This window comes from Acartia tonsa, chromosome 7 (assembly GCF_053477335.1).
Source record: "Acartia tonsa isolate MP-2025a chromosome 7, ASM5347733v1, whole genome shotgun sequence".
Classification (NCBI taxonomy): Eukaryota; Metazoa; Arthropoda; class Copepoda; order Calanoida; family Acartiidae; genus Acartia; species Acartia tonsa.
The window spans coordinates 13221552-13243421 of NC_137266.1; the positions used below are offsets into that span (position 1 = coordinate 13221552).

General features: G+C 32.4%; 1 protein-coding gene across 2 annotated transcripts in view; it reads right to left on the bottom strand.

Moving 5' to 3' along the window:
• Positions 1-21870, bottom strand: part of LOC145324880 (locomotion-related protein Hikaru genki-like) — a 251714-nt gene that overhangs the window by 179737 nt on the left and 50107 nt on the right. Inside the window, exons 2-3 of one of the 2 annotated variants that reach the window (XM_080167590.1) lie at positions 10404-10458; positions 5149-5240 (exon numbers count right to left, since the gene is read on the bottom strand). The exons of the other annotated variant lie outside the window; for it this stretch is intronic. Coding sequence (XP_080023716.1) covers positions 5149-5240; positions 10404-10453 — 142 coding nt within the window. The 5' untranslated portion in view covers positions 10454-10458. The remainder of the gene's footprint in view (positions 1-5148; positions 5241-10403; positions 10459-21870) is intronic. 2 annotated transcript variants of the gene reach the window in all.

Consider the following 21870-nt stretch of genomic DNA (forward strand, 5'->3'; position numbering starts at 1 on the left):
TCCTGGGAAGAAATCAAAACTGTCTATAATGAAGTCAGTAAAGAATATCTAGGTTTCAAGAAAAATGAAAAGCAACCATGGATTTCTCAAAATACCATCAACCTTATGAACGAAAGACAAGAGTTGAGAAAAAAAGTCCTTGATACAGAAAATGAGGCTGACAAAGCTTCTTACAATAGACTTAGCAAGGCCATAAAAAAGAGCGCTCAAAGAGATAAAAGATCCTACACTGAAGAACTTGCAACAAAAGCTGAGAATGCTGCAAGACAAAATAGGATGAAAGAGGTCTATGATATCACCAGAAAACTGACTGGTAAATTTAACAAATCTAGTTCACACATCAGAGACAAACAAGGTAATCTGTTGAAAACTGATGAAGATAATCTGAACAGATGGGCTGAACATTTCAATGATATCCTAAATGTACCCTCTTCTGAAGAAGAAGTTGATATCCCACCTTCTGAAGATACACTTGATATTCTCACTGAGCCCCCTAGCCTGCAAGAAATCAAGGAAGCGTTAAAGACTCTCAAGAATAACAAAGCTGCTGGTCCTGACAATATTCCTGCTGAAGTATTAAAAGCCGACATAGAACTCTCAGCCAAGTCCTTTTTACCCCTCATACACAAAATCTGGAATAATGAGATTTGTCCCGAGGACTGGAAAAATGGTCACATCACCATTTTACCAAAAAAAGGAGATTTGACTCAATGTGGAAATCATAGAGGAATCATGCTTTTATCAGTTCCCGGCAAAATTCTAAGCAGAATTATTCTAAGCAGGATCAAAACTAAAGTTGATGAAAAGCTTAGACCAAATCAAGCTGGTTTTAGATCAAATAGATCAACAATTGATCAAATTACAACACTTAGAATAATAATAGAACAATCTAAGGAATGGAACTCTCAGCTTTTTGTAAACTTTATAGATTACAAAAAAGCATTTGACTCACTGGACAGAACATCACTGTGGAAGATCTTGAGACACTATGGCATCCCAATCAAGATCATCAACATTATCAAATCTATGTACGAAGATGGTGGTGGTAAAGTGATGTTCAAGGGGAAACTGTCTGATCTGTTTGTTATTAAAACTGGGGTCAGACAAGGATGTCTCCTTTCCCCTTTTCTCTTTCTCCTTGCTATAGACTGGATCATGAGACAGTGTGAAGCAAGAGATGGTATTCAGTGGACCGTTACTGATCATCTTAATGATCTGGACTATGCAGATGATATTGGTTTACTCTCTACAACCAGACATCAAATGCAGAGAAAGACGAATAGGATTGCAGAAACTTCCAAGAAAATTGGATTAAATATAAATGTTCCCAAAACTAAAATCCTTAGAATAAATGCCACATCTCAAGAACCAATAAAGATTGGCGACATTAATTTGGAAGATGTTAGCACATTTGAATACTTAGGCAGTAAAATTGATGAATATGGTGGAACAAATGCAGATGTTAAGGCTAGAATATGTAAAGCTAGATCAGCTTTTGCTTGCCTAAACAATATCTGGAACTCAAGAACCATCTCTGTTCGCACAAAGTTAAGACTTTTTAACTCAAATGTCATGTCTGTTCTGCTCTATGGAGCTGAAACATGGTTTCTAAATAAAACCCATGAGACTAAGCTCCAGACTTTCATCAACAAATGCCTGAGAAGGATTCATAAAATCTTCTGGCCTAATATCATATCAAATAAAGATTTGCTTCTGAGAAGTGACATGAAAGATATAAGATCAGTGATAAAGCAAAGAAAATGGAGATGGTTAGGACATACCCTAAGAAAAAGTCCCCAAGATATTACTAGGCAGGCCTTACACTTTAATCCCCACCAGGGGAAAAGGAAACCAGGAAGGCCAAGGAACACCTGGAGGAGAGAGTTGGAGAAAGAGATGATTGATTTGAAGATGGAATGGAGTGATGCTGTTGCCTTAGCAAAGGAAAAGAAGAATTGGAGAGACCTTGTCCGTAGCCTATGCCCATCATAGGGCTACCCAAGGCATAAGCATTACACTTTTTTGCTGGTAGTTTTTTTTCTTCTCTATTTGTATTATTTTTTTATAGGATATATGCCATACAATATTGATGTGTTTTCTAATTGCTTACATTTGGGAAAGCTTCAATTTATTCTTAGGTTCTTATTCCTTACTCTCTTCAGCAAAAATTTTCAAAAGTGCTACATTTTATGGGAAGATCCCCCATCCACTTGTTAATGTAAAATTGTACTTTTAAAATAAAGTACAAGCTCTTTTAATGAATGAATATTTGTCTTTTAAAGTAAAGTCCCTAATCCTACAAAATGAAACATTATAAACAGAATAAGATAAATAAACAGTTGCACAGCTTAACTTTAAAGTTTACAAAAATAGAACTACTGTACCAAAAAAATGTCCTTTGAAGGAATTTTGTATTTTAAATTCTGGATAAGTTTTTTTTCAAATCAATGTTGGGGGAAGGTTTATGTATGGCCCCTGGTAAATTGTTAACCCCCTCCTAAATTTTTATACAGTTTATTCTAAGGTGGGAGAGACATTAAATTAAAAGAGTAGAGGGGGCAGGAGTTGAGTAACTGTATGTCCATGGGATGGGACTCTGGGCCGACTTTCAATAAGCCAATAGCGACTAAAAAAAATTAACACAGCAAAGTCGTTACAAAAGATCAAACAGTAATTTCATAGCAGACGATAAAGGTCCCAACCACTTGAACCAGGCAGTTATCTGGGTTATGCATCTATAATTATACATTTATTGGAAAGTAATTATTCGCACCCGTTATAGCCAGTTTGATAAAACATCATTAAATGCCAGATCTATGAAGGCAAAGAATCTCCCTTTAATTTAAAAAAAAAAAAACAGTAACAAGCCCTTTTCATTCCACAGGGGGAGCATAGGCCGCTGACAATTTGTCAGTGTTTCTGTAACAATGTGGCTTTATATGGATATGGGATAGGGTTGTCAGCCCTAAGCCCTATGATTGCGGTGTAAAGCGTCCATTTGCCATATCAGACAACCAACCCTTTGATTGCACGACCTTTGTCTGAGAAGTCCTAACTGTGCATGGTAGTGAGTTGCGCCTGTTTTGGGCCAAGGCATTCCCCCCACTCTAACTATTTATGTCGCGCACCTGACATAGCAGCAGTAGGAACCATTTTTAACGTCTCTAATTATGACGCGGTGTCGGACCGAGATTCGAACCTATCACCTTCCCGACGACGAGCGGATGCGCTACGTGTTGAGTTTAATTTGTACACATGAGCAAATTTTACACTCATCATGTATGAGGGAAGATTATTCTAAAAAAGTAAAAGATCTTTTCAATAGCAAGAGTAACAAACTAGTACTAATGGATAGAACAAAAAATGTAACCGCCTATTAATAATAAACAAAGTCACCCCTTTGAACAAAAACAATAAGGATATAACATTAATGTAAGATATACATTATTCATACATTTATTTATTTAACAAATGTACCCAAAGTTTTTAAACCGACGTTTTACCATTGTAATTTATTGTCCAATGCCCCCTCCCTCCCACCCTGGTTGTTGCACACATAAAAATTAAGGCAGACACATACAACACACAGAGTATTCAAACTTTTATACAGTTTTTAGTTTTGCCTAGTTTTATGGAAAAAGTTTGAATATTTTGAGCAAGTAAAACCCAGGGAGAAAAGGCGTAAGAAAAATCTCATAATTCTTATATATAAAATTATGCCTTTATTAAACCGAGACTGTGGCGTAACACGTAGCGATTCCGATAGCTATCGGGAAGGTGATAGGTTCGAGCTCTTGGTATAAACCGTTCTCTAAAGCTTATCTTAGGCTAAATAAATTGGAGGGAGTAATAGTTATATATCGCATTGTATTATAGACAGCTTTCCCCGGACAATAAACAGAACAATTTTAAGGTTAAAGCCAGATTTGCCAACCCTGATAGGCCAAAGGCCCAGGCTAAAAAAACTGGTATAAAATTTATGATTGTTATCTTAACATGTGTGAAAAATTATCTGTAATTCGATGATAAACATGTCAGTATTGCTGCGAACCGGTTCAAATCAAACAGATAGTTATCGGTTTCGAAGCCAAACTGGGAAAATATTTTCCTATTGATTTACTTGTCCCTGACACCCTGAGTAAAAGCAGACACATTATTACCCAACTTTTTCATTTCATTTACAATAGTAATTTGGTGGTGGTTTGTAATATCAAATGGAATTCTGATAAATATTCATAAATTGTAATAATGTAATGTTTGACTAATAGTGCATGCAACTTTACATGTGAAAATCGGTGTAAATTTATTGCATACAGTAAGATTTAAAAAAAGATATTTTCCCCAATAACTCTGTAGAATACTTTGATATTTTCTTTAGAGCAGACCTTGTCTATTGCTGCGTTATTTATAATACTAGCGCATACTGCGCACCTAGCATCTAGAAGCTCTGTATTCGAAGGAGTAAGGAAAGTATGAGAAAAAAGCCTAAACCTTTCAGGGACCTATAAAAAACTTCCATACAATGGAGAGCCCATTCGATTCAGTAGTTATCGAAATCTTAACCTACAGACAGAAAAACCTTACTACTTTATATTATAGGATAAGAATAATGCATAGTTTTAATGCAGTACAATACTGAATATCTTACCCTGCCTTTGAAAGTAAGTATAATTTGGTATATTTTACATTACTTTTTCATTATTATTATATGAAAAATACTGCTACACATTATGTTTACTATTTAACTTTATAATAAGCTTTAGTTTTACATGCAATGAGATGAGCTTGAATAGCTAAAAAAAACAAAGACAATTTTGTCCATAAGTGTCGCAAGCTTATCATTAAAAATGGAAAATAGTTGGTTGATAAGGGAAAGAGAAGATGGATAAAATAACAAAGAATGAGAGAGAAGAGAGAGAGAGAGAGAGAGAGAGAGAGAGAGAGAGAGAGAGAGAGAGAGAGAGAGAGAGAGAGAGATCGTGGATTTTATTCTTAAATTTTGGAAGATTTTTTTATTGCATAATTAGCAAGTTTTACTTAAGAGATTTGAATTTAGAACGTGTGCCCTTTAGGACCTTTGTCCCTGAACGAGGTTTGTCGGTGTACCGATATAACAGCTATGTTATTGTATTGGTATATGTTTAGTTCCTGTGGTAATAGAGTTGTCAATTTGTCCGAACTGCGAGTAGAAAACTTGTGTAGCGGCGTCCGCGGCTGGTTTCTCAGCGGTCAACTCGCATCTGAAATAAAATATTTGATTTAACTTCTTTTTGGTAAAAAGCATAGAAGTATTGAAATCAAACAAGCATTCAGAACATCAAAACTAGTGTAAGACATAAAGTTGAAGCACTATGGCTAGTAGAATATTAACAAGAAATGGATTAAATATATAATGATTATTCATGAAGTAATCAGCTATTTTATTTAATTACTAGCGGCTACGCCCCCTAGGGGCCTCTAGGGGCACTTGAGGAGGGGGGAGTCGAATTTGATAACCCAATTTCTTATTTTAGATTTTAAATTTAAAAAAAAAATATCTAGGGGGTGGAAATTTTTTTTTTTTTTGGGGGGGGTCCCCCCCCCCCTCCATTATTTTCAATTTAAGTTAAAAAACGTAAAAAATATTTTATTTTTGGGGGGGTTGGGGGTGTCCCACCCCCCAAGAAAATAGTTATAAACCTTCCCGGGACTTATGAGAAGCTACCCTGTTAAGGAGAATCCGATCGGTTCAGCTGTTAGCGAGATACTTCGGTACAGACACACAGACAGACAAACATCCTGTTACTTTAGTATAAGGATTATTTACTTTTATCGCTGTAGAGACGGCTAAACGGACAAATAAAGTTATTAAGTACTATAGTAGACGCCTACTGCATAGAGAAATCCTTAAAAACCTTAAATGTATTTTTTATACAACAACCATAAATCACAAAGAGACAAATATACAATAATAAGTTGAGTAAATAAATATTGCTTTGGTGTGCTACTTAGCATTCATTTCATCCTTGTTTATGTTTATTTATTTTATTTATCATGCAGGTTTATACATTTATGGTAAGCCAGATTCTATTTATTTTCTAGGATATTCACAATTTTCCCGAAAAACAATCTAATATATGTAAATGTATGTTATATAGGCCATAAGTTTACTATAAAATTTACTCTTATTTTAGAACTAATGCAACCTTTTGATACAATTTTAATCGGTTATTCCAGTAACATTTGGTATAATTATTGATTAATGAACTTTAAAGATAAGTATTTCGAAATCTTGTACTTTGAACAGTACTAATATCAAGTTTAGTATATTTTAATGTTGCTGAAGGTCTTGATCTCTTAAGAGAAGCTTTATAATTGTCTTGAAGAAGTTTTTGCTTCCTTATAGCACCACACTACCCAAAGAGGTTAAGGGCGAGGAAACTATTTTAACTATAATTGAACCAATATCTATTTTACTAGCGGCGACGCCTCCAAACAAAAAAAAACATGTGGGGATATTTTTCCAGGACGGTTTCTCCTGGAATGGTGAAATCTCACAAAATAGTTATAAACTTTTCTTGGACCTGTAAAAGCCGTTGCTGTAAAGGAGAAACAAATCGGTCCAGCGGTTATCTTTATAATGGTTTAAATATTAAAACCATTGCTTTTCTATAATTGGCTCTCAATGTTTGTTTGTCCTTATCCTGGTTATACATAGTTGATATATAAATATGTTATGGAGTGTAAACATGTTTTTTACTTTTATTAACAAACATCAACCATGGATTTAAGATGTGCTGAAAATAGATTGACTATTTCTTCATTAATTTCATAAGTTGTACAGCAGATAACTCAGTTATTGCTAACGCTATTTTTAGCGACTCCGTTCAAAGATAAAAGCGATATAATGTATAAACGATTTATGCATTAAACATTCAAAATTTTAATTTTAAATTATTTTTTTTTTTTTTTTGGGGGGGGGGAAGTTTGAAGCTTTTTTAGCTAGTAGTAAATATTGAGATAGAACGCGGATGGTAGGTACACTTTCGGAAACTAAAATTCAGTACATCGGATTTATGAGATACAGCCCAGGGTGAAAGGTGACATTGGGCTGTTTTATTACACTAGTCTCCAAAGTTTTATAATAACGTTTTCTTATTTGTTAGCTTAGCAACCTTGCGGACTTTCATTGAATTTTGATGTGTTGTTTAATAAATTAATCTATTTGAGTGTCAAGAAGTTTCAGACAAAAATTAGAATGTACGGAAGAAATACCTCATACCCATTATAGTAAGATTCGCCTTGCCCCCCTTTTTTCCTTACAGTAGGGGCGTTGTCGCTAGTAGAAAAAAAGGGTAAAAAATTCTACAGATACATTATACCCCATACTCTTGACAAAAACCAAAAGCAAAACATTTTATCATTTTACACGTAGATATTTGAATTTTAACAATGCCCGTTTCGGAAATTAAAGTTGTTCTTAGATTTTCAATCTTATTAACCAGGTTTAGCTAGGAACCTTAATATCGATTTCAAACTTTGCATGCTGATTCCTTTAACAGTTAGGTATGATAAAGAAAGCGTAGCAACTCTATAATTGTTACTAGAATGTCAACCATGTTGATTTTTTACCTACATTTGTATAACGAAGCATCTCTTTAATCAAGTCCAAAAGATGTAAGTACGCCCTTTAAACAGTATCCTGTATTAAACAGTTTTGCAACAAATTTACGTGCAATATTGTCAAAACTTATATATTTATATTTGCTTATTAAGTTCTGACACTCTACAGGAATTTAAGCTTCACTTTTATGGGTGTTGTTATCCTTGTAAAACAACGAATTTAACTATTCTTACAGTGTAGAAATAATATTACAATTAGTCCATATGTTATAACTGCTAACTAAACGGGTAGAATATACATTTTACATTATTAAAAATTAAAGCTATAGTACTACACATAATTTTAAATAGGATAATTTAGGGAAAAAAGTAAACGTATGTCTGATTTTTTTCAGCCTCGATTAATTGTATATTGTTAAATTGTCGTTCTTGTTTCTTCTTTTAAAACTAGTAAGGAAGCATTTGAATAATTAAAACAGTTGACATTTTTGCTAAGCTGTTGAAAATAGAACTAACTTGCATCTTGACAACTCCAAGAAAATTTGAAAAGAAAATATAAACAAATTTAACTTTGTAAAACTTGTGCCAGCGATGTTTGCTATTTGGCTTAAGATTTAAGATGGAAAAGGTACAATTCAAACAAGGGTAACTATATCCATGATAAGATGCTATACCTTTATAAATGTCATGTGTTTAAGTAAGCGCCGAGTTGGCACCACATAGCTTAGAATGTTTTAGCTTCGCCTTGAGCTTATTAACATTTAAATATAGGCCTTAACTGTATTTTGGTGCAATTGGTTAATTAGGCCCTTTTTTACGACGTCACATGGCTGATTTTTTAAACACTTTGTAAAGTTTAATTTGTACTTTTAACTGTAAGTGATTTTTTTACTTTTTTGATTTAATTTAATTAACCTATTCATCTGATTTTTGGAATAATGATTACTAGGACATACAATATTATGAGCGAGGCATCTCAATAATCAAGTTCTAAAAATGAAAGTATGTCCTTTTAATGTATTCTATAATTACACAATTTTGCACAAAATTAATGAAAAATTTGGTTTCGACTTATTAGACAAATTAATCTATTGCTTTTAAAATATTACCACTCTTCAAGAGTTATCGTTCGTTTATACTTCCTTCTGATTCTAAAGCTTCGCTATTTATGAGTGTTAAAGACATCCGTGTTAAAAGCGAAGCTTTACTATAATTATGGTCGGTCCGTACGTCCATTTGTCCGTTTTTCTTTACGTAACGGATAGCTTTTTTCGTTAATTAAGTTTGAACTGTCCTATCGATTTCAAACGACTTAGAAAGCGTAACAACTGTATAATCTCTACAAGAATGTCCGTACATCCATTTTTAACATGGTGATTTTTAACTTTTTTAACAACAGTTTTTATGTGATATAATCATCCAATTGATCTTATTTTTGGTGTACTAATTCCTATTACAATATTATTAGCAAAGCATCTCTATTTATGTCTAAAAATGTCAGTATGTCCTTAAACAGAATTCTGTATTTAAGAAGATTTGCAACAAATTTTGTCAAAACTATAAATATATTCATATATTGTATATTCAGTTCTGACACTCTACAAGAGTTAATGTTCGCCTGTCATACCGTTTCAGAGCTTCGCTTTTATGGATGTTGTCATCTTTGTTTTACAATAATTTTATCATCTCTATCAATATATTTACGTGCCTATATTATTATTGACAGAAAATCAAGGATGACAACATCCATAAAAAAACGAAGCCGAAAATATCAATGATATATTTCTGTACCAAGAAATGCAAGATTTATTGTAGGAACCTTTTTTGCAGTAGGGCTTAGAACCCGATTAAAATACGTTGAATTATGACCGGTTCTTAGCCAAACTGAAAAATCATTATAGCATCGTATAATAGCCATTTTTCAAGGAATAAAAAATCTTAATTTTCACGCCTATAATAAATAACAAAAATGGTTAAACTTTTTCGTTATAATATCCACGGAAAGCTGTCTATAATACGATGCGATAAAACAAAAAACATATATTCATGCCGAGTTAGTATAATACTACATAAGATGTTAATGCCACCGACGTACATGAAATGATTATAGAAAAGCTTCGCTATTTTTAAAAGAAAGGATTAAATGCAATTTTATTTTGTTCAACAAAATTTGATTTGTTGAAGAGAAAAATGAAAATACAATTTCGAGTTCAAAAGAACTCAATTATAGAAATATGAAATTATTTTATTTTTATGTTTCCTGTTGAAAGCGTGGAGCGTTTAGGGAATAAAGTTTTAATCACAAATGGTAGTTTAGCTTAATTCAATTACATGTACAAAAAATTAAACCATTCATAAAATATTTAAAAAGTTAAAGCTATGAAGCTTTTTTGGAGTATAGGTAATGATCTTATTTTTTTACTACAGTCGTAACAAAAAGTTTTAAAAAATATTTTCTAATTTTACTGATTCTAAATTTATTTTAACCTAGAGCTCTTTGCTTTGTCGAATATCATGAAGTGGAAAGAAAAGGAAGGATTATTATTTAGTAATTCTTGTCTTGACTGTCATAACGATAATAATTTTAACGTTGAGCTTTTGGATTGATTTAGTCATAAAACTACAAAAATACCATACACTGGAAAGTGCCATGTGTGACGTCATATATATACGTCTAAAAGGCAAGGGTGAGAGAAGAAGTGGGAAAGGATTCCCCTTAAAAAGAGACGTATTTTTATGACGTCACATATGACACTTTCCGCTGTCCCCAAATTACTTTGTTTATATAACATAAAATTTACCTACTCACACAACAAACCAGGTAGAAAAAGAACCAAAAATTCAATGTCATTTTTTTTCTGCAAAAAATCCGTCAAAGTTATAAAAAAAATCCAAACTCATTAAAAAAAATTAACGAAAAGTAAAAAATATGCAAATGCCAATTAAGAGCACTTTGACATTATCAAAGCCTTTAACAATCTTAATTTAATCTTAAGAGATAAACAATTTAAACAAGCACCATATTTCTTATTGCATTTTAAAAAGTGGCGTTTTTCTTCAATAATTGATTTCAAAGTCTTTTAAAAATAATGTTTATGTTATAGAATTTAACTTCACTGCGGTTTTCATAAATATGAGTTATATAGGTTTTTTGGTATATTTTCAACAAAAAATATTGTGCGTCTTCCTTCTCTTAAAGAAGTCAGAGAAATACTACCAAAATCCGAGAGATTCTCCGTTACGCCCTTACACACTCTTCATCCCCCCCCCTCTCTCCCCATTCTCTGCTCTCTCTTTTAAATACTCAGGTAATACTTCCCTCCCCCCCACTCTCCCCCAATTTGTTTTGTTCATTGATCATGTAACCATTCGCCTGCCCCTTTCTCACGGGACACCCATTTATGTTGCACTAAATGCATGTGTGTATGTATGTGTGTGTTAGTGTGTGTGTTTATTTGTGTGTGTGTGTTTTGGGGTTGTCAGAACAAATACAAACATTATGCTGTCTATTGCCTTTGTCTTTGACATTTTATTTTTATCTCATTCTTTTAAACGAAGACGAAGAAAGTCCCTCAATGACGTCATAAAAATGAGGGATGATGAGAGGAGAAGTGGGAAAGAAAACCTCTAAAAAAGAGATGGATAATCCCTCGTTTTTATGACGTAACATGCTGATTTTTTACTTACTTTTATTTACTTTCTTCGTCTTCATTTAAACGTAGCATTTCTATAAGACAAAGGCCGATAAATTGATGTACATATCCAATGAAGATATACTAAATTAACCTATATGTAGATTACACTTAGTTGTTTAAACGTTTAGACACTCAACCTAATGAACCAACCAATCAAATTCAATAAATGTCCCATAGGTTGTTAAGCCAAAGAATAAGAAAACGTTATTATAAACTTTGGTGACTAATGTTATAAACAGCGCTATGTCCCCTCCCACCCCTCTCTGCTAAAAGTGTTCGTCTTTGATTATATTGTTTAGATTCTTAGCTAACAACATTATTAGATTATATCTTCAATACATCTATCTTTACTATAAATTGTTTGTGTTCATAATTCTAATATTTATACAATGCTTCTTAGACAAAATAGTAGTGAAAAACCTATGGAATATATTTATAGCACTTTGAAAAATAAATTAGTGATGCTTTCCTTCAATGTATTGTCGAGCACTGAAAACCTCCAACAAAAGGTGGTAATTTATTTCTATGCATTGACTAACCCCTTTGGGCCCTAACCCTGCGGGACCTATTTCTTTATTGTACTGCAGGGCTTCCCAGTACCCAATGTGATCTAACCTAACCTAACTTGACTCAATGCAATAAACAAGCAAACTTAATTTATTAAAAAAAGAGGTGGGATGGGATTATATGCTCAACAAGGCACCTTGATGGAAAGCGCCAAATTCGGCTTTGGAATAAATATGTTGACAACTATGAGAAAGGATATTGTTACATGCCATAGTGGTAGGTAGGTTTGTTTGTTTGCTCCAGTCACATTGTCCTTTTAACTTGAACATTAAACTTATTTCAATGTCAATTCTGCATATTTAAATCAGATTTAATTTCATGCATGAATCAAGGAGTTACTTTTGATATATGATAGCTTTTCATTTATATATGTATACAGTATACACTAGCGACTTCGCCCCTAACCTTTTGGGGCTTCGCGATGGGAAGGACTTTTTTTTGTTCTGTGTGTTATAATTTAAGTATTATTTTTTTAAATACCTACTTTTACTACATAAAAATGTCAATTTTAAAAATTACAAAACGCCCCCAAAAAGCTTAGAACCACTGCTATAGATATTCCCCTGAAGAATAGAATCCAACGGTTAAGTAGTCACCAGACGGACGGACAGACAGACATGAAGTGCCATACCGCCTAATACTAAAGATGTTAAAAATGATGACTCCAATTACCATATCCAGCATCAAGAAGAAGATTAAGAAGAATGTCTAGGTTCATAAACAAAACTTATTACTGTAAACTATCACGAATTTATAGAAAATGGTCATGTAATCAAGCTAGGTATTATCTAATTTAATTTAATTAACAAGTTGGACCTGCGCTAGGTTTCTAATATGCGAAACAAATATTAGCGGCTGCTTCGCCTCTAGTCTCTCAGTTTTGAGAAATCAAGGAAATTTTCACAACAAGATACCCAGTTGTTGTTATTTTTACAGAAGGAGAAATAAAGAAAAATTGGGGTGTAATTCTGTAATTTTCTCCCATCCCCAAAGACAATAGCCTAAAACCACCGCAGAACCAGTATCTATATTAACTGAAGAATAAAGCAACCATGGTTTAAATATTAACATTTTAATTTCTTTGTTATGGGAATAATTTTTCTAAGTTGACACTAAGTAATTAAAGAAGTAGCCTTATAAGTGTAAATAATGCAAATAATAAGTTTTGCAAGAGCATTAATTTTAAAATACAGTATTAAAACAGAAAAATACAATATAAATTGATATTTTCATCAAACATTTGCATATTTTGTTAAAGAAATTTTTCCGATATTTATAAGTTTCGAAGATATTTTATAGTTCATATTTATAAAAAAAAATGTGCAAAAATTAGGAAATCGGTCTGTAAAATTACTAACTACAATGTACTTTGTCTGTCTGTCTTTATAATTCACTAATTGTCTATTTCTCTCTAGAATACACAGTGTATTAAGCTTTAGTTAAAGTAAATCTTTTATAAGCCAATCAGAGGAAGAGATAAACTTGTTTTTCCTTTACAAGTAAATTCGGATCATGGAAAAAAAAACGAAGTAGCGGGTTATATTGCATTTTCATACTATTTAGCTTTTCTCATATTCCTAACCCTTAGGGGCACTAATTAATATTTACCTAACCTAACCTAAAATATAACCTATCAAAGGCTACTGTGAAAATACGACGAAACCCGTTACTTCGTATTCTTTCAATGATCCGGATAATTCGTATTGAAATAGAAGAAAATCAATTATATTATTAGATTACTCTGTGGTCAGTTTTGGAATTAGGATAACAGAATTAGTTTCTATACTTCCTCATATTTGCAGTGCAGCTACTATACACTTCGGGGATGTCCATACGGACCGCCATGTTGTATTATATGACAGGGACTCAGTTGTGTTCACGTTTCCTACGCTATTAGCTGATCTCAAATACCCAATTCAAAATCGGGACAGGGTCTGAACCCTATTAGTAGAGTTACATATAGCTCGTGCCCCCTCTATTTTTTTTTTAAATTTTTGTATCACGTTTTCACTAACTATACAATATTAATAGCGGGTTCGCCCCTAGCCTCTAGGGGCTTTGCTCCAAGAGGTAATCTATAATACAAAGTAGATTGATGTCTGTCCGTCTGTCCGTCTGTCCGTCCGTCCGTCTGAAGCTTAAGATCTCGGTAACCTATAAACCGATCGGATTCTACTCTTCTACTCTTCAGGGTATATACATATTGGTCCTGTGGTGGTTTTAAGCTATTTTCTCGGGGAGTGGGACATCCCCAACCCCCCATAAAACAAAAAAATCCCCCCCATTTTATTTATTTTTTTTTTGTAGAAGAGAAGAATTCTTTTGTAGAAAATTTCTTTTGTAGAAGATTTCTTTAGTTCTTTTTATTTTTTTGTTTTGAATTTTTTTTGTTGTCATCTCTTGGGGCAAAGCCCCTAGAGGCTAGGGGCGAAGCCGCTAGTTTTAAAAAAAATTAAAAGTAAAAACAATTTTTTTTTTTTGGGGGGGGGGGGAATTTCATTTTTTGGGAGGTTGGGGGTGTCCCACCCCCCAAGAAATTAGCTTAAAACCAACACAGTACCAATATGTTTATACCCTGAACAGTAGAATGCAATCGGTTCAGTGGTTATCGAGATCTTAAGCTTTAAACGGACAGACAGACATCGTTCTACTTCGTATTATAGATATAATTACTACATCTACGATTTGCACATTGTTACTTATGGACAAATTTGTTCTTGTCTATTTAGATCTACCAGATGAAAACAATCAGTTGTCTAATGCTTCATTTATCAATGAAATCTTCTACAAAATCTTCTACAAAAAAAAATTGGGGGGATTTTTGTTTTTGTGGGGTTTGGGGGTGTCCCACCCCCCAAGAAAATAGCCTAAAACCACCACAGGACCAGTAGGTATATTCCCTGAAGAGTAGAATCCGATCGGTTCAGTGGTTACCGAGATCTTAAGGGACGGACGGACTGACAGACAGATGGACAGACATCGTTCTACTTTGTATTATAGATTGCTCCACGAAAATTAAAATGAAAATCCAATGATTAATTTAGTTTTATTAGTCAAATACCCGAATGTAATTATTTTGTTCTTTTGAATTCACTTCATAATAAAGTATACAAAATATAAATTAGTTTTTCTTTTCATGTCGTTATTTTTCCTTGACTATGCATAACTTTTGTGATTATTATTCTCGAGGGTCCTTAAAAGTTTACATTAAATTAATTACATAAAATTACAAAAAAAAGTTTTTTTCTGTTGTTGTTTTAAAATTTATTTCAATGAAACAAATTAAACACATTTAATATTTGGTATAATTATCATGTTATGATAATACAATATTGTAAATTATAATATCTAACTAATGCGAAATAAGTGGACATTATTTTTACTGAGCATCAAATAATCAATAAATTTATCAATTAAGTTACTATTAATTCTAGTGTTATTGAGAATTTTAGAAGCAAATTGAGCAATAAACATTGTCTGAGCAAAACAATTAAAATCGCTGAATTTCAATATTTGTTCATCCTTGCTTATTTTTAATGATCTGTCTTTTGCTATAAGTGTTAAAATACTAATTTGAATATATTCATCATTTTGATATACTGGAAAATGTATATTGAACAGATAAAAGTTTTCTTTCAAAAAAATAAAATCTGGTTTACCATCATTGTAGTAATTATCAAGAAATAATGCAAGACAATGCGTAAAATAACTAGGGAAGTAGCATTCCATAATTGAATGATCAGTGTCTGCTTTTACGTTACATTTCAAGCAAAGATTATTATCCAATAATTTCATTTCATACAATTTGCTTCTACTTATAAGAGTACGGTTAAATTGTTCAAACAGAAAACTTTTATAGTATAAAATAATAGGAAGCGACAGAATTTTATTAAAGCTATTTTTGAAAACCTCAAATTCTGGATTGTATTTTTTATCCATTTTTCTAGTTTTAAATGAGCGAAGCAACTATATACATATATTATTGTCCATATGTCCGCCCTTCTCAAAATGTCTTCTTTGTTGACTTAAATAAGTATAAAAAATCTAGGAAATAGGTTTGATTCTTATGTAATATACCTATAGTGGTTTTAAGCTATTAAGTTTATCTTTTTTTTGGCATATCTAGCTTTTAAGTTAAACTATTTTTTTTTATTATTATATTTTTATAATTCATACTGATTTTGTAATATGGATTGGTAATTTATCAATAAAAAGTCTCCATTTTATTGATAAAAAGTAATCATTTCATGAAAATATAGCATCTCAGGGTATTATATTAATCAAATTATAAGTTTAAACTTCATACTTACTTATTATTTCATGCTGAAGCATTTTCTTTATTCTAGAAAAAAAATTAATCTATCTATATTATTTGTTAGTTTTATTTGTGAATCTACTCTATAATTCACTTTGTCAGTCCGGAACGAAATGGGGCAAATTTGATTTTGATGGCTGCTATTGAAGATAGACAGCTGAAATTTCACGCAAAGATTCCTATATAATTTTTGCAACTATTTATACATTGTTTTGTCTGTCTGTCTGTTTTTAAAAGCGAAGCTTTTCTATAATTAGGGTCGGTACGTCCGTCACAGAGAAATAGCTCTTTTCGTTAATTTAAATAGGTTAGAATTGTCCTATCGATTTCAAATTTTACAGGGTGATTCCTGTAGTAGTTAGGAACGATTTAGAAAGCGTAGCAACTCTATAATCATTATCAAAATGTCCATACGTCCATTTTAAACATGTTGATTTTTTTACTTTTTTAACAACAAATTTTATGTGATCTGATTATCCGATTGATCTGATTTTTGGTATACTACTTCCTGGGACAGCAAAGAACAATATTATAAGCGAGGCAACTCTATAATCAAGTCTCTAAAAATGTACGTATGTCCTTAAAGATTATCCTGTATCAAGTAGTTTTTCATCAAATTTTCTTACAATTTTGCTTCGACTCTTATACATTTATATTCTGATTATTCAGTACTGACACTATACAAGTGTTAATGTTCGTTTTTCCTACCATTTAAGAGCTTCGCTTTTATGGATGTTGTGATCCTTGTTTATTTACAATACAACATAGAAGGTTTACTGTCCATCTATTCGTCTGATGCTTAATACCTCGCTAACCGCTAGATCAATTTGGTGCTGCTCTTCAGGGAAAACACTTTTGGGTTTTAGGCTATATATGTGTACTGTAAAATACAAAGTGATAATTTTTCAAGATTAAGACAGAAGTATTTTTGAAATTATCAAATTTTCAATTTAAATTTGAAGGATAAACATTTTAATCCTTTCGCCTAAACTAGATCAGTCACTATCAAGGAGTATAATATAAGGTAATGGAAATATAGGGACTTGGGATGAATTGTCGTCAATTTAGGTTGCTTACATGGACCTCATTTATTGGTCAGTTCGTTTATCCAGTAGAAGGGAAAGGATGGAGTAAAGGGGGTAGAAAGGGGTGTATCATTATTTATCCAGCTGCAAGTTTCACAATAAGTTACTTGAAAATCTGGTGCAACATCCAAGTAATTATATATCGAATTTAAAAAAATTTTGAATCATTGCATTTCATTTCAGGATACACCACGAGATCTCATTTTGGTGTGTGTCTGAACCAAATATTGCTTAATAATGGGTATAATTTTTGATAATTTGGTCTAATGCCCATCAGACAACCAACCCTTTGTTCTACTTTCGTTGGGAATTTCAAACTGTGGATGAAAATGTGTTGCACCTGGGCCAAGGCATTCCCCCTAATCTAACTATTTATAAATGAAACGGCAGAATGATCTTTTTTTAACGTATTTAATTATGCCGCAGTGTTAGGTCCAGAATATATATCAATAGATCATCCCATTGTCTTATCCTTGAGATCCCTGAATCTGCATCTACCATCATCAACTTGAAATTTGCTAACCATAAGTAAATATCTCTTCAGTTAGATGAGCTAAGTTGATGGAAAAATGTTTTTGAAAACTTAATCCACTTTTGGATTACCTCAGAACGAGAGGTTTGTGTGTGTGTGTGTTTGAGTGAGTGTGTGTGTGTGCATGTTAGTAAAAGACAAGGAAAGCTAACATTTAATGAAAACTAGAGTTTGTTGATCACCATGCAAGTTTTAATTAATAAGTAATGTCTGTTGATTAAAACAAAAAGCATGGATCTTTCAGTAAAATCTATTTCTTTACCATCGAATCCCCCCTCCTTATTTTTTTTTTATTTGTAAAACAGATAATTCTAGGCCCTATGGGAGGAATGGGGGGGGGGGGGCAGCGGAGGGGGAGCAGAGGGGGTCCTATACTTATTGGGTGCTCTATAAGATCTTGGTCTTCTAGCTTTTCTTGTTTTCCTACATTTTAAAAGTAGGTATTGACGTCATGACATAGCAGCGACCTTTACTGATTATTATGCTAAAAAGTGAATGGAACTTTTTCATGAGATGATCTATTTAAAAAAAAAGATAAGCCAAATTCCTCTTTTTCTACCTTTTACCTTGTTTGGTATGCATAAAAAGATTAGTATGTAAGCCCGTTCTAATATATGAGCTCCTAGTTTAAAAAGAAGCTGCCGTTGAATATGCCTTTTGTTTATATGGGTATTATAAATAAAATAAGCAACCCTTATTTAAAAGTAAAAGATGTCCAGGGAAGGTTACAACTATTTTGGATGAGGGTACCTCCACTCTTCTAAACAGAATCAGTCCTTGAAAAAAATTACCCCACAATTTTTTTGTTTATTTATTTTTATAACCAAAGCGGCACTTTAAAATATCTTATACGTCGTTGTAAAACTAATATGTTTGATGGTTACTTACAACTGTCATAAATAATCAAAAATTACTACAGCCCTATGTTGATTTAATTACAGTCGAATTTGACGGAAACCTAAGAAACATATCACAACCTTGACGGCAGCATCTTGTACAAGAATTCTATCTGAAAATCTATTATGGAAGATAAATGTGGCCAAATTTAGAAATTGTATTGGAACCTTCCAGGATTCAAATTACCTTGAATACGGACACAGTAATAGTGTCTGACTGATTATGACGTAACCAAAAAAATTAGCCAATGAGAGGCCGTTATTTACCAATGTTAAAATTTATAGTGGCCTCTCATTGGCTATTTTTTTTGTTACGTCATAATCAGTCAGACACTATTACTGTGTTCCTTGAATACATTATATTCTACTATAGCTACAGGACAGTGTTTTAAAACAGGGAGGAAACTAGCGAATAAATATACCTCTCTCTCCCAAATAAATATGAATTACAAATAGCATGTTAAGACATGCGATTTTGTGGAATGATTAGAATATTGTCCAGTGACCTATCTCAGGATATATAATTATACATACACTTTTAGTACGATACTTACTTAAATGAATTCCTCAAGAGTAACAGGATCTGTTTGTCTGTCTGTACCGAAGGATCTCGCTAACCGCTTAGCCGAATGTTTTACTTTTGCAATATAGCTGCTCATAAGTCCTAGGAAGGTTTATAACTATTTTTTACATTTTCTTTTCAAAACTAAAAAAAACCTTTTTACCTGAAGCTTATTTGCCGGACAAGCAAAATTAAAATATTAACTTAATTATTACTAGCGGCTACGCCCCTAAAGGCCTCTAGGGGAACTTGAGAAGGGGAAAGTCGAATTGGATAACCCAATTCATTATTTTAAATTTTAAAAGAAAATACTTTTTTTTGGGGGGGGGGGAGATGCACCTCACTTTTCAATTTTAGTTTAAAAACTAAAAGGGTGGTACCCTCCCCCAAAATAGCTATAAACCTTCCCGGGACCTATGAGAAGCTACCCTGTTAAGGAGAACCCGATCGGTTCAGCGGTTAGCGAGATCCTTTGGTACAAACATATATCCTGTTACTTTATTATAAGGATGTAGGGTTAAAGTCAAGTTAAACCTAATTTTGCTATAGGAATCTATCGAGAAAAATAAGAAATCGGCGTTGATTAATTCATTAAAATCGCCCAAAAGCATTACTTTTCAGAGAACCAGATCCTTTTTCCCTGTGTGTATATTGAAAATGTATTGTAAGTATAACCATACATATTATATCTCTTTACGGCAATTTCTCACAATGTACCCTGTATAGCACAGACCCCTCACCCCTTTATTTTAAAACAAATTTATAATGAAGACGAAAAAAGTACCTCAAAAACAAAATGCAGACGTCATAAAAATGAGGGATGAGGAAAGGAGGAGTGGGAAAGAAAACAACTAAAAAAGAGATGGATAATCCCTTATTTTTTTGACGTCACATTGAGCGATTTTTAGCGTCTTCTTTATAATACACAGGGGGGGGGGGGTATTTTTTCGTTTGTTAGTTTATTGCTTTAGATTAAGTTATTTTGGGTAACAATTTTGGGGCCCTTTCAAAATCAACCCAGCCACCTCCCTCTCTATTTACATTATTTCAAAATAAGATATGAGACTGGGGTTCTATTGCTCAACCAGCACTTTGTATGAAAGTGCCCTCTTTATCATCTGCTGTACTTAAAATCATGTAAGTGTGAAGAAAATTTAAGATTACATTGTACAAAATATATTTTAAATAAATATTTATATCTTTTACCTTGACACCTTCATTAACAGTGTGGGACTTTTATAGTTATAGAGTTGGGGGGATTCCTTGAACAATAAACAGTTGCAATGTGTTATTTTTATGCATTGAAATAAACAAAATGCGTAAAGCAAAAAGTTAGTTGTCTGTTGTAAAAAAACCTCTCCTACAAGCTTATATCTTTATTTACTAGATACAAAATGTTAATCTTCTTGTGTAAGTTAGTAAAGATTTTTTTGTTTTTTTTTTCATTAAGATCTCGTGTGGAAGCTACACATAGGTCCAAGAATGGTTTTAAGCTGTTTGACTGCCCTTCTTCTCCGAGATTATTAAAACCCTTCCTACATTAGATGCTTTTATCTTGTACAATATAATAGTAATCTAATGCATTGTATTATGGACAGTTTAAATGGAAAATGAAAAAGATTAATTCCGTTTTTGTTTTAATATTAGTGAAAAAATGTTTGTAATGCGAAACAATACTTAATTTTTCAGTATGACTCAGAACAGCTTCTAATACAGCGGATATTAATCGGCTTCGAAGATGCACTGGAAAATATATTATTGTTTCTTTGACTAAAGCAAAGCATTTGATACCAACCAATCTGCAATTACAATTTCTATTTCTAGATGAATAATACTTTCCATAATAGATAGATTCCTTTAAATTTGATATGGCATTTGATATAAACGTGAAACATTAAAAGAGGTATATTTTACCAAAGAAAATAATTCAATAAAATCTATTACAACTTTAATATTTGAATGTAATAAAGCATTTGATAATATAATAGATAATTCTCTTTTCAATTATAATACCATATAGAATAATAAAGGGATGAAATATACTTTCCTCAAACTTTGATATTTGGTTCATAATTCTCCCTTTCTTTTCCTATATTTTCTGAATAATGTAGTAGGTTTTATTTTCAGAGGCGTACCTAACCAAGTTTTTGAGAAACAAGAATGACAACATCCATAAAAGCGAAGTACTGAAACGGTAAGACAAACGAACATAAAAAACTTGTAGAGTGTCAGAACTGAATATAAAAGTTTTGTTAAAATTATACGTAAATTTGTTGCAAACCTGCAAAAATACATAATACTCTTTAAGGACATATTGACATTTTTAGTACTTGATTATAGAGATGCTTCGCTTATAACATTGTACCTTGTTGCAGTAGAAATCAGTATTCCAAAGATCAGAAGAATCGGATAATTCTAAAATATAAAAATTTGATGTCAAAAAGTAAAAAATCAACATGTTTAAAATGGACATACGGATATTTTGGTAATGATTATAGAGTTGCTACGTTTTCTAAATAGTACCTACCTACTACAGGGATCACCATGCAAAATTTGAAATTGATAGGACAAAAGATAAAAAGATCTATAAGATCTGTTAATGGTTTTCAGAAAGTC